This window comes from Sinohyriopsis cumingii, chromosome 15, assembly GCF_028554795.1.
Source record: "Sinohyriopsis cumingii isolate HCF-2022 chromosome 15, ASM2855479v2, whole genome shotgun sequence".
NCBI lineage: Eukaryota > Metazoa > Mollusca > Bivalvia > Unionida > Unionidae > Sinohyriopsis > Sinohyriopsis cumingii.
The window spans coordinates 15,733,422-15,747,868 of record NC_142975.1 but is presented as its reverse complement, the minus strand read 5'-3'; the positions used below and the strand labels follow the sequence as shown (position 1 = coordinate 15,747,868).

General features: G+C 33.2%; 2 protein-coding genes across 8 annotated transcripts in view; one reads left to right on the top strand and one right to left on the bottom strand.

Moving 5' to 3' along the window:
• The window catches only part of LOC149781304 (uncharacterized), a 217,722-nt gene that overhangs the window by 26,875 nt on the left and 176,400 nt on the right, over positions 1–14,447 (top strand). The window lies entirely within an intron of this gene.
• LOC149781305 (peroxisome biogenesis factor 2-like) overlaps positions 1–14,447 on the bottom strand; it is a 101,888-nt gene that overhangs the window by 71,219 nt on the left and 16,222 nt on the right. For both annotated transcript variants that reach the window (XM_089935403.1, XM_089935404.1), the window contains exons 2-3: positions 7,409–7,486; positions 4,856–4,918 (exon numbers count right to left, since the gene is read on the bottom strand). In XM_089935403.1, coding sequence (XP_089791529.1) covers positions 4,856–4,918; positions 7,409–7,486 — 141 coding nt within the window. The remainder of the gene's footprint in view (positions 1–4,855; positions 4,919–7,408; positions 7,487–14,447) is intronic.

The following is a 14,447-nucleotide window of genomic DNA, read 5'->3' as shown; positions in this document are numbered from 1 at the left end:
TGTCAAAAACTGGCAGGTGTTTGTATAGTCTCATTTAACCAGACCTCTTCCATGACACTGTGAGATCTCTAAAATGAAGGTCTGGTTTAACCAGAGCATGGCACTGTGAGATCTCTAAAATGAAGGTCTGGTTTAACCAGAGCATGGCACTGTGAGATCTCTGTCTATGTGCAGTAAAGTTTAATCAGACTATAACACTGTGAGATCTCTGCCTATCACGGTCTGATCAAGAAAAGAAAATCTTTTTCTAGTAATGCCAAAATAAAACTTTCCAAAAATTTAAAAAAAGGGATTCACTGTCTGATGATTTTAAAAGACATCATGTTGCATGCACACATAGTTTAACTGGCCAACCTTAAATGCTTCCTGCACTGAGCATCTATGTACAAAAGTAAAGCTAAGTAATATGACATTAATATAAGTGTTGAATTTATTTTTGGTTTCAGTGGTAATAAAAAGTACAAGTAAGTCTGGCATAAAAAAGTCTACCCTTATCTGATTGATGAAGAAATTTTTGAAGGGTCATGATTTATACAAAAGTATATACAATAGTTTATATTGGTGGGGGTTTTCTGGTACTGCCTTGATTGTTTACTGAGAAGTAATTAACCAAAACATAAGATTACTTCAAGATAAAATGTATCCTACATTAAGGATGATGGCTTGTTAAATATTGGATATTTAATGTTTTTAAAAGTAATAAAAATACATAATTATGGGTCCAAAACATTTAAGGTAGGTTGACAACTTCTTGCACTATTCCTAGTTGAAAATATCTATTGACAAAAAAGGAAAATTACATAATGAAATACGGGAAAAAGTACACCATCATAAATAATAGCTGAAAGTGTATCTAAATATTCATCAAATTTGCTAAGGTTGAAGATTGTAAACTCCTCTAACCAAATGTACAGAGACAAGTCTCTTTCTGTGAGTAACTTTCTCTGTATGAGAAAATTATTGAGACCACATTGATTTTCCAAAAAAGAAAGCTTCCACATCGATTTTCCAAAAAAGAAAGTTTCCACTGACAATTTTCTGTAAATTGCTAATGATTTCCTATGGCTTGCATACATGTACACAAGGCTGTTGTAAATTGCTAATGATTTCCAATGGCCTTGCATACATGTACACAAGGCTGTTGTAAATTGCTAATGATTTCCTATGGCCTTGCATACATGCACACAAGGCTGTTGTAAATTGCTAATGATTTCCTATGGCCTTGCATACATGTACACAAGGCTGTTGTAAATTGCTAATGATTTCCTACAGACTTGCTTACATGTACACAAGGCTGTTGTAAATTGCTAATGATTTCCTATGGCCTTGCATACATGTACACAAGACTGTTGTAAATTGCTAATGATTTCCAATGGCCTTGCATACATGCACACAAGGCTGTTGTAAATTGCTAATGATTTTCAATGGCCTTGCACACATGTACACAAGGCTGTTGTAAATTGCTAATGATTTCCTATGGCCTTGCATACATGCACACAAGGCTGTTGTAAATTGCTAATGATTTCCAATGGCCTTGCATACATGCACACAAGGCTGTTGTAAATTGCTAATGATTTCCTATGGCCTTGCATACATGTACACAAGGCTGTTGTAAATTGCTAATGATTTCCTACAGACTTGCATACATGTACACAAGGCTGTTGTAAATTGCTAATGATTTCCTATGGCCTTGCATACATGTACACAAGACTATTGTAAATTGCTAATGATTTTCAATGGCCTTGCACACATGTACACAAGGCTGTTGTAAATTGCTAATGATTTCCTATGGCCTTGCATACATGCACACAAGGCTGTTGTAAATTGCTAATGATTTCCAATGGCCTTGCATACATGCACACAAGGCTGTTGTAAATTGCTAATGATTTCCTATGGCCTTGCATACATGTACACAAGGCTGTTGTAAATTGCTAATGATTTCCTACAGACTTGCATACATGTACACAAGGCTGTTGTAAATTGCTAATGATTTCCTATGGCCTTGCATACATGTACACAAGACTGTTGTAAATTGCTAATGATTTCCAATGGCCTTGCATACATGCACACAAGGCTGTTGTAAATTGCTAATGATTTCCAATGGCCTGGCACACATGTACACAAGGCTGTTGTAAATTGCTAATGACTTCCTACAGACTTGCATACATGTACACAAGGCTGTTGCTGGTGTGCAGACATGTAGCATGATGGCCCACCCAGTTACATTATCCTGACACCAGGCCGACCAGTCCTAACACTAACCCCTTAATGCTGAGCACCAAGCAAGGCAGCTGTTAGTACCATTTTTGTTTGTCTTTGGTATGAATTGTCCAGGGATCGAATGCACTACCTCCCACATCTGAGGCAGACGCTCTAACCAGGCTGTTGCCGGAAGTTTTTAAATTGTATCAGTTTTGTTCCTTTTCATTTTTAATGAGACAAAAGTTGTAACCATGTCATAAAAGTCATAAACATGTCATTTTACATCAAATTTCTCCCATTGGTTACACACCATAGAAACTCTCAAGTACCAAGTGATATCATGTCATTGAGCTGTGCAGTAAGCTTAGACTTGACCAAAACAGACATCCTTAAAGACATGAAGTTGTACTTCTACAAAGCTCTACCTCATCCTCTAATAACATTTTCTTCAGTAAGCAAAGATCTAATTTGTCATGTCACTTAATACCATCTAAGCATCTTTTTTATTGCAAGTAGAACTGAATAACAAGAATCTCTGAAAACTTACATCAACTTCAGAAAAATATATGCGTTATTTTCTGGCACTTTTAAAAAAAGTACTAAAGCCACATAGAAAAATTGATGCATCTGAAACAGCATTTAATTATTTGACACAGACAGCATTTAAATTAATAAAAAGAATAGTAACTATTAGTATTGTTTTGAAGATCTGCAGCACATTTTCTGAAGGTTGGGTCACTGGGAGTAAGTTTGATATAACATGGTGCACCATTATCAAGGAGCTTGTCTAATGAGGATAAACCATGGACCAAGGTGTCATGTCCGTGTCTGGAGGAGATCATGTATTAATAACAACTATCTAGGAGAGGATTAATTCCTTTTGGATTAATTTCTTTCAGGTCTTGTTGCAATACTGGGGAATATTAAAAGTATCTAGGCCATTCCATATATTGCACCATAAATATTTGATAAAATTTATTTTAATTTCCAAGCCAACTACAACTATGTAGCATAACAAAACATGTTCAACTTTCAATAATATTTCAACAAATTATAAAATGAGACACAGCTAAATGTATGCTTTTGTTCTTTTGGACATTGTCATTGACACTATCAATAATCATTGACAACACTATCAACAAACTGCTTGCATAAAGCCAGGACGCCATAACTTCTTGAAACATTCTAATGAAACTAAATGTTGGCTTCATCTCCCAAAGGGTTAGAAATTCTGTTCTTAACCAGATGAATGTACCCTTAGTCTCCCCAATCAAAACTGTAGCTAATTATGTGTTTTGGTATTTTCACTGCATAAACATAAAATGTAAATTTACCAAGCGATCACTCATTGTTTTTATAAGTATTTTAACATGTGATGCATTATAAATGAAGACTTTATGACAACAAACACAATCCAACAACAAAAAAAAGGATAAAACATCAACTGATTGATTTCTAGCATTAGAGATACTTCTTTTGTATGAAGACTACATATTCTGTACCGTAATAAACTTATTATTACCATCAGTAGTTGAAGATGGTGTGAACACATTCAACTTTCAAGGTGCTCAGTGGAAGTCCTTGAAACACAGATAAGGCTGTATGCTTTTGTTAATCTTCTGAGCCGTAAAACACTATATGACCCCATCTCGTAATCCTAAATAATCACACCAAGTTTTATGGATTTATGGACTTACCTACATGTTCTAAATAAAAAAATAAATGACTTAATTTTTGTTTCCCTTCAAACTTATACAGAGATTGTGCTGTAAGTATTGAACTGTCCCTGACGACTTCAAATTAGACAAAAATGATATATTACCCACAACTTGCATAGTTAGTGTGTTTTTAGTGTAGTCTGCTTGACTCTGATACAAGATCCTGTAAAACAGTTTATAACACTATCGATCTGCACACATATCCCATTCTTATTATAACAGCTTTCATCTCATTATGTAAGCTGCAATTCCATTTATTTTGTACTATCGAAAACATATATAGCAGAAAGATCGGCAACTAGACCTACTGCATGCGGATGAATATTCTTATGCAAATTATCAACAAGGAGTATCCAGGTAAATTCAATGCATAGTAGAAAGTGTGTTGACAATGTAAACAATGTAGTGTTGACAACATAAACATCTGGAGAAAATGAGTTTGCTACTAACGTCACATTTGCTGTGGGGATTTTCACCTTGATTATTTGAATAAATTTGAGGTTTATAATTTATCAAATTGTGAAGGCAATTAATTAGTCAACAATGTCGGTGCCGATAACAAATGTTTTGTGTAGTCATCGCAGTAAGACTTCCAAACCATATATTTGTTTGTCTTTGTTTTATACATGTGTATGTGTCTTTACATGTATGCATAGTTAAACAATCCAGTATGGTGGTTCAAGACTAGCAAGATAGCATTGATTTCGAATGAACCAATCATGTTTTAGAACTCTATATCCCTATATACATGTGACACATTCAGAATGGAACCAGGTCCTGTTATAAACAGAAAATTGCAAGGAAATTTTTTATTTCGTTCTTTTTATTAAAAAAAGGATTTTAACAAGAAAAACATACACCCATATTCAGGTCCAAAATAGAGGACATATACCAGAAAAACAGGACACTTGGCAGTTAAACCAATTAGTACTCACCTTCCATATCAATAGTTTAATAGCAGCATCTAGTTCCGGGGCAAATCGTGCAAGAAAGTTGGCCTGTAAATTAAAAAGACATTTAAATATTGAAAATTACTTTTTAAAACTTTCTTCAATAATAATTGGGCCAAAGACAGAAATTAAAATTCTGTAATATTAGAAACTTTAGTATTTCAACCATATTGTATTTTCTCTGATGTAAAACATTCGTTTTCACACACTTACAATGCAACTAATCAATACTATTCTTGGTTATTTTGAAACTGCACACACTATAAAAAGAATGATGTCAAAAGCTCACTCAAAAACAAAATCTAAAAAAAAAAGGCCTACATTGTAAAGCAACTGCGATAACCTTGTTCTCCAAACAATTCAACATTCATGCAATTATAATAAATTAAATGCTTACAAATTGCAGTAAAACTGGTTTGGACAGTTTGTAATCCTTATACAAAATAGTCAATACAGTAAAATTAATTTGGTCAGTTTGTTTATAATCCTTACACACAAGAGTCAATACAGATTGCTGCACAAAATGTTTCTTAAATGGCAAAAGATAAACACAACTAATCAGTGGGGTTACAATCATATAAGCTATACCTGGGATACTGTGGTTTCAACATAATGTGCTCACCTGGTGGGTAATCCAGGATTTAATACTAGCAATCTTTGACCCAATTCAAATGATATTTTATGAAACTCACAACAAATTGCTTTAGGTGACCAAGGTTTTCCTGGCATAAAATCTGACAGTGGCACCATTTTTATTTGCAACCAACTAAACATTTTGATAGATGTTTGTGTAAAGTTATGTGCCAATTCTGCAAATAGTTTAGGAGGAATAATGATAACAGACTTGTACTAACCGACAGATGGAAGATAAACAAAAGGCCATCCCATAAGTTCTTCTGGTGTGGGACCAGCAGGGCTAAAAACACCAAATTACTAGATATATATCCTCCACATAACAGTTTATAAAATGAATCAAAATAAATCTGACCACAAATACAAACCAGAAAACTAGCTCTTAATCACCTTTTAGAAAATGATTTTTAATGCTGAATTATGAAACGACATTAGGAAAAATAACATGTATCAGAAAAATTCTGCTGAATGCATTTAGAGTGCATAGTTTTGCAATAGGAAACTATATTGGTTGCATACACAGAGTCAAGAAAACATCTCCTTGTTACCATCAAAGTATACTTGGTTTTGTCTTGCAGAACTAAAAAGTGACTACTGAAGGAACAGTGACATGACCTTTAACCCAATGATTAAAGAAGTTATACAACCTTGACCTTAAACCTAGTATAATATAGTTTTCAAACATTGTCTATTTTACATATGATATTGAATAAGATTAGGAAACATATATGATGGCAAAATGTAATTAAAATGGCAAAATGTGATTAATATGCCAAATGTAATTAAAATCTCAAAGCTATAACTGAAAAGGCATCACCTAGTACAAGATTAGTTTTTCAGTGCATGCAGGACATACTGTATTAAAGCTCTCTGTAATATGACGTCCATGCTTCAAGTATATGTTTCCAGATCTGTAATAACATCTTTAAGGGTTTTTTCTTTTCTTTCTTCACTTTTTGGCTTTTTTTTTCATTTCTGAATACCATTATTTGGTAGACTTTCACATCTGACTTCCATGTTCAAGACCAAAGAGATTTATGTATATCATAATAAGAGTTTAATCTCTGCCCTGTCTTTACAACTGCTTCAATCTAATTGATTATGTCTGCATAATAAAATAAATACCAGAACTTTTGACTCCACAGCAATCATACAGACAAAACTGATCTTAGGCATTCTATAAAATGGTAGGCAACCAAATCATCAAACATAAAACACAGCCTAAGTAAAGTTTATTTGCTTTAGTATGAAATTTAGGTTTTGATTTCCCTGCACAATATAAAAGCAGAACAATTTCTTTAACATTGTTACTTGCCCTTAGTTACAAGTTTGATATGTTACTAGGTTTAAAGTTCACTTAGATGAAACATTAATCACTTTCAAAAATCAATTAACCTTAAGAACTAGATGACACCTCAACAAATGTTAATCAAATCTTCAAAGGAAAGTAAAATGTTTAATAATGGTATAAGCCATTTTTATCTTTATATCCTTTTTGAGAACATAGGTGGAGAAAAAAATTATGACCTGAAGATGCAATTTTTTTTATATATGTCTGGTATATGATGTTAATGTAACTAACATTTACACGTATATTAAAGTTCCAATTTGTTTTTTAATCTATTTGAAATAAGACTGAAGTTCAACTTTAAGTACTTGGAACTATTTATGGTTAGTAAGCATTAAATCAAATGATGATAGCTATTGTGGTTACCTGATTTTCTCAACCCAGTACATTATGCTTCTGTTTGGAAATAGTCTTATTTCTAAGCATTCAAGCTCTTTCATACACATTTACCCATATAAAATGACATTCTTGCTGTGTTATTTGTGAAGTATATGATTTCGGTAGATGTGTGCATGTAAAAACACAAACAAGTACACCAAGAAATCTGACTGACAAACCTGATGATATTTGAAGATCTTTGTAAACTGAGACTTGGTCAAGGAGAAAACTTCATGGTCTAACTCTGAAGCATCAAGCTGAAACAAAGTAGATATCAATCAACGAAATTATATCCATGTACATATATAAATGCTAACTACCTGTATAATTATGCACATATACTGAGATTTGTTTTCCCAAGAAAGGAGGGAAATGTGGCATATCATATATACTCACTTAAAAGTCGAGTCCAACTGCAAACAACATAAATCCTGAACTGCCATATCATAGTGCACCTGCAGATCTAGGTATATTTTGTTGTTTTTTCTACTGATTATGACTTACTAACTTTACAGACTCAGATCTGCTGGAGCATTATGCAACGGCAGATCTGGATCTGTGCAGTTTGCAGCTGGGCTCATTTTATAAGTAAATGCAGTATACACTTTCTTCCAACATATATACATTGTGCAAAATTTCATGTTGGACCTTTGTGATGTTTTCTACCAACTATGGTATGTATCTGCTTATAAGTCAAGTCCAACTGCAAGCTGCACAGACCCAAATCTGTCCTCAAAAGATGTAGATCCAGGCCTTTGTACTTTATTTGGAGTAATCAGCAGAAGAAACAGCATAAACCCCGATCAACTGAGACAATATCTGACAGAAAATCAAGGTCATATTGTTTGCAGTTTAGACTTGACATAAACACAAGTCTAGACACGACATGGAAAGGTTGTTGAGGAATACACAAGCATATGAAAGGTTCTCCTGGAAACCCATATTAACACTGAATCCTTAATTACTAATCCACTGTATCTATGCAACTTACAATTCATAGCTACTTGCTACTTCCACGTGTATTGCTCCCAATTATAAATTCCATTTACCTGTCTAACATACTGGTTTCATGTCAGATGGTTATGCACAGTACACTTTAAAGAGTATTACAAATGAAGCAAAATGAAATCTGGAGTAATGACAAAGTCAAGATGAAACAAAATAAACATAACAACATGAAAGCAAGCTGAATTTTCCTAATACTAATAACAGCTGAAGAAATGTCACAACTTCACTCCACTGAAATCTGTTCTAGTTCTTACATTCACTTGCATTTCAAAAAAATCAACTATCAACCATCTTGAGAAGCGATGTTTTGGGAACTTGCATAGGCCATAGTTAGTCACCCTAAGGCTATTTTTATCCCTGGGTCATCTAAATCATAATACAGCATCTCAGTTTTTAGTACAAGAGCTTGGTGACAGGAGTCTATCTTATTTCTCTTACCACAAAATATAAATAAAGTCAAAAACATCAGTAAAAGAACATGAATGTGTATGGCAACTCAGAAGTCTTTAATAGTGACATCATTAGTATACTTGCTACCTTCTTACATCATCCGACTTAAACTCTATCACTTCAAGTAAATAATTCCATACTCTGACATTCCATGTATTTAGCAAATCTTCCCACCTTGCACTAAAGTCATAGTAGAGAAAAGACCACAGTAAATGCAGTCAACATAGAATGTGATGCTATTATCAAAGTCTACAGTCTTCTCCAGATGACATATCATCACCAAATGTATAATGCTGTGGCATTGGGAGGTAATCAACTGTGATTAGTATGTTAAAACCTGTGATTAGTATATTACAACCTGTGATTAGTATATTACAACATGTGATTAGTATGTTAAAACCTGTGATTAGTATATTACAACCTGTGATTAGTATATTACAACCTGTGATTAGTATATTACAACCTGTGATTAGTATGTTACAACCTGTGATTAGTATTTAAAACCTGTGATTAGTATATTACCTGTGATTAGTATGTTACAATCTGCGATTAGTATATTACAACCTGTGATTAGTATGTTACAACCTGTGATTAGTATATTACAACCTGTAATTAGTATATTACAACCTGTGATTAGTATATTACAACCTGTGATTAGTACGTTACAACCTGTGATTAGTATGTTACAATCTGTGATTAGTATGTTACAACCTGTGATTAGTATGTTACAACCTGTGATTAGTATATTACAACCTGTGATTAGTATGTTACAACCTGTGATTAGTATGTTAAAACCTATGAATAATGGAAACTGGTACCTCGAGACAATACATCTCAACTGAAAGCGCTAAAATACAACAAAATTGACTTTGCTTTGGCACCAGCATTTTAATCACTATAAAAAATCAGGTATATTGATAATATCAGCAACCAAATTTAAATGCAAGAATTTATTTTCATAATTTGGAAATGCTTCATGAGATAAAACTGACACTGACCTTGCATGGCTTTTCTGCTAAGGTACAATTTACACTGAAATTTTTATTTAAGTACTACAATGTTGTGAAATATCTTTTCTACATCACTTTAATTTTGATCATACAATCTACACATGACTTTCAAAACCAATGGTAAACTAAATTCAGAACTCACAAGTACATATCATACTTTAATAGCCACATGACAACCTACTGGATAATTTTGGTGGCCATTTCAAATTTTGGTGTACCAAGCTAAAATATGTTGATCACCATATATATTGAAAACAGGAAATATTTAGTGGGGAATTAATGGTAGAAAGTGACAAAAGGTTTAGTGCATATAATTATAAAAAGGGATGAAGTTCTTTTTAATAGTCATATTTTGATGTGTCCGACAGTTATCATCATTTGCTTCAACAAGTGTCCAGCCAATAAAGAAATTCATTATTTGGCATCCTGTAAACAATCTCTCTACATATTGCTTCTTGGGTCAGTGGTTGTCACCATGGATTCACACATTCTTCCTCTTCCAGTTATTACAAACTAAAACTTATCAAGAGCTGAAAAATAGCATTAAAACCACTGATACTGTGCCATAAGCGCTGCCTCGTTTTCTTCTACTCACAGTTTATGTTAAAGCCCTAGTCATAATTGTATTTTCAGCATTTGGATGAACAGTAATATTACTGCCAACCAATATTCTCAACATATGTTTCCATGTCCACAATTCTCCAGATCCTTATCATCCTGGACACAGGATAGTGAATAGTGACTTACAGCCTGTGAGTCTGTCTCATCAAACATCAGTCCCACAATCAAAACAGGATTGGGCTGTACATTAAATTGTATTTTCAAGCGCCTGTTGACATAAAATGTAGTAAATAATTGTAATTTAAAAGTACTGATATCATTTCCAACTTGCCACATTATTATTCATAAAGTTGACAGACATTAACCATGGCAATTTTTACTTGCAATAGTTGCAAATACAATTATTTAAACTTGTGATTGGGAACACTGCTCTCTCCTATATTGTGTGAATAATAAATAAGGAATGAATAATGAAAAAAGGCAATCAGAACAGTTCCGAACTACTACACTGTAGAATACACAAGATTTAACTGTACGGTTTATCATGGTTAGAATCAAACATGAAGTAGCAGGTTACAAATTCTGCTACCTACATTTTAATCTGGAAGAAAAATAACTCACGAAGTATCAATGGTTTTGGACTACCACAAATTTGCTTATTTCCCCAGAGGGAGCGATTTCTGATCTCTGTGCCATTCCTCAGGTCCTCCTAACCACCCACCTTCGTCTTCTGGCTGCTGACTTTGGGTCAAACTTTTCAAATGTCTATGCTATTAATTCACTGTCTGTATTGATTTTCTATTTAATCACTAAATGTATTGTCAGTATTCAGCTTCTATTTAATCACTGTATGGTCAGGTTTCAGCTTCTATTTAATCACTGTCTGTGTTGTAAGTATTCAGCTTCTATTTAATCAGTCTGTGTTGTCAGGATTTATCTTTGATTAAATCAGTCTGTATTGCAAGTATTCAGTTTCTATCTCATCACTTACTGTACTCTCAGCATTCAGCATCTATTTAATCTTTCTGTTGTCAGTACATGTATTCAGATTATATTTAACCACTGTCGGTATAGCCTGTATCCAGCTATTTAATCACTCTTTCCATCAGCATTAATTTTCTATTTAATCACTGTCTGTATTGTCAGCATTCAGTTTCTATTTAATCACTGTCTGTATTGTCAGCATTCAGTTTCTATTTAATCACCGTCTGTATTGTCAGTATTCAGCTATTTAATCACTGTCTGTATTGTCAGCATTCAGTTTCTATTTAATCACCATCTGTATTGTCAGTATTCAGCTTTTTAATCACTGTCTGTATGGTCAGCATTCAGTTTCTATTTAATCACTGTCTGTATGGTCAGCATTCAGTTTCTATTTAATCACTGTCTGTATTGTCAGCATTCAGTTTCTATTTAATCACCGTCTGTATTGTCAGTATTCAGCTATGTAATCACTGTCTGTATGGTCAGCATTCAGTTTCTATTTAATCACTGTCTGTATGGTCAGCATTCAGTTTCTATTTAATCACTGTCTGTATTGTCAGTATTCAGCTATTTAATCACTGTCTGTATGGTCAGCATTCAGTTTCTATTTAATCACTGTCTGTATTGTCAGTATTCAGCTATTTAATCACTGTATGGTCAGCATTCAGTTTCTATTTAATCACTGTCTCTTTTGTCAGTATTCAGCTATTTAATCACTGTCTGTATGGTCAGTATTCAGTTTCTATTTAATCACTGTCAGTGTTGTCAGCATTCAGCTATTTAATCACTGTCTCTTTTGTCAGTATTCAGCTATTTAATCACTGTCTGTATGGTCAGCATTCAGTTTCTATTTAATCACTGTCTGTATGGTCAGCATTCAGTTTCTATTTAATCACTGTCTCTTTTGTCAGTATTCAGCTATTTAATCACTGTCTGTATGGTCAGTATTCAGTTTCTATTTAATCACTGTCAGTGTTGTCAGCATTCAGCTATTTAATCACTGTCTGTATGGTCAGTATTCAGTTTCTATTTAATCACTGTCAGTGTTGTCAGCATTCAGCTTCCGCTGCTTTAAACATTTTCTTATATCTATGATATTGTCATCACTCAACCATGTGAAGCACATTGCCCTCTATTACCTCAGGGAGGAAATTAGACTGATTTGTTGTTATGATTCCATTGTTACAAACTAAATAACAGATAAGAATGAATGCAACAAGTTTTGTAAAATTCAATAAATAATTTATTTCCCTAGAATGCAAGTGAAAATTTAAAAAGAACTTACAGTATTATGAATCCCAATAGTGCTACAAGTTCTATCACCAGTCCAAAGGTAGGGAGTATTCTGAATGAATTCCAGTGGTGTTACAAATGAATTCCAATTCTAAATGTGCTGATTTGCCAACAGACTGGAATAGTGTTTATATGCCACCAGTCTTGATATACCAAAATGGCATCATCCAAAATGCCCTTGAATGAATTCACAAAAATCCCAAGACAGTGATTTAGTCCCGAAGTCAAAGAGTACTCTGCAATCCCAGTGAATAAATTAAATTTAGAAGAAGAAAAAATCTAAAATTAAAACTGGACACAACAATAAGACTGATTCCACTTTGGATGTTAAGACAGGAATGAGGCATTTCTGTTTACTTCTCCATTATATAAAAACCTATGATATGAGAACCAGCATGAGGGTCAAATGTTCATTTCTAGAATATCATAAGTTATAACAATCTCATATAGATCCCAACTACTCTGGAAATCTCTATCAAACTGTCAACAGAATTCATTTCTATAAATTTAAAAAATCAGAATCAAGGCTATAGGGGGTTTCACGGTTGCAACGGAGTTACTGATCGTAGCGCCTAAAATTACCCCCCTTAGCTCCAATGCGCATGCCCACAAAAAAATTCCAATTCCGGACAGTTCACCATTCTACACTTGGTTAGCAAAACATAAAGTCAACAAAGGAAGGAATCTTAGCTGTACTACAGATCATTATGGTTAAACCAATGAATCAATTATATATGTCAAACATCTTTTGTTCATACTAGGATAATAATTATAGACATTAAATCAGATAATTAGATTCAGTGTCCATACTTACATTATATCAGATAATTAAATAATATTTACTTTCCATACTTAAATGATATCAAATAATTAAATTAAATACACTGTCCATACCTGATAATATAGATTCATTATCCATAATTTCAGATACATCTGTAGGAACATTTCACTTTGTTCTCCGATTTTAAACATTTATTGCACATTTATGGCTATGTAACTTTAACGAAAACAATCTCAACAATTTTCATTCTCCATATGCTGATATATCCTTCTTTCTCAGTTATTTTCACAAGGCTGATAGTTTGTTTATAACACAAGTTAAGAAAGTTATAACACAAGGTTGATAAGAAAATTATAACACGAAATCGATACGTCAGCTGATTTGTAATGCTGAATATTTTAAACCAGAAATGTTTTTTTGTAAAAATGGAACACAGTATTTTAATTTATTCAGAGGAACTTAACAAAGCAATAACTACATTAGCTATCATAATGATAAAGGAGTGTAATTAATGCAGACAGAATATTTATTCATATTTGGGTGTAAATATCATACAATATTCAGCTTAAATAACATGCCCAATGACGTTTGTTTTTTGTTTGTTTCATTTTCTTTTTGACTTTTGAAACATCAAGTATCGGACAGTACATGCAATAACTTTCAGCATAATTATTTCTTTGCTTATGCTGACAGGTAATAACTCTCAAATTTGCTGGGGTCTTTAGACAACATTTCTGATTGCCACCAGCAAATTCAAATAGAACAGCCTTCTTAAAATTAGCTTAATTATGTTGAACTTTCCTTGCACCAAATATGTAGGTTTTAAAGATCCAATTATTTCACAGATTCCGTCCTATTACTTTGGTTCGCCTTTTTAAATCAATATTGATCCACGTGACCGGATGTGAAATTGCAAACAGTATGATTTAAAAAAGAGACTGCTTGTAAGACCATGTTCTACAAGTCAATAATAAATGGATACTCACAACTATTCATATTTGTTGTCTTTATCTATCAGTCACTCTTTCTATCTTAGCATCATTTTATACTCATTTTTAACCAGAAGTATGTTTATGTAATATACGTAGGCGAACAGACATTCTTTCGAGGATATATATACCCATGCACCAG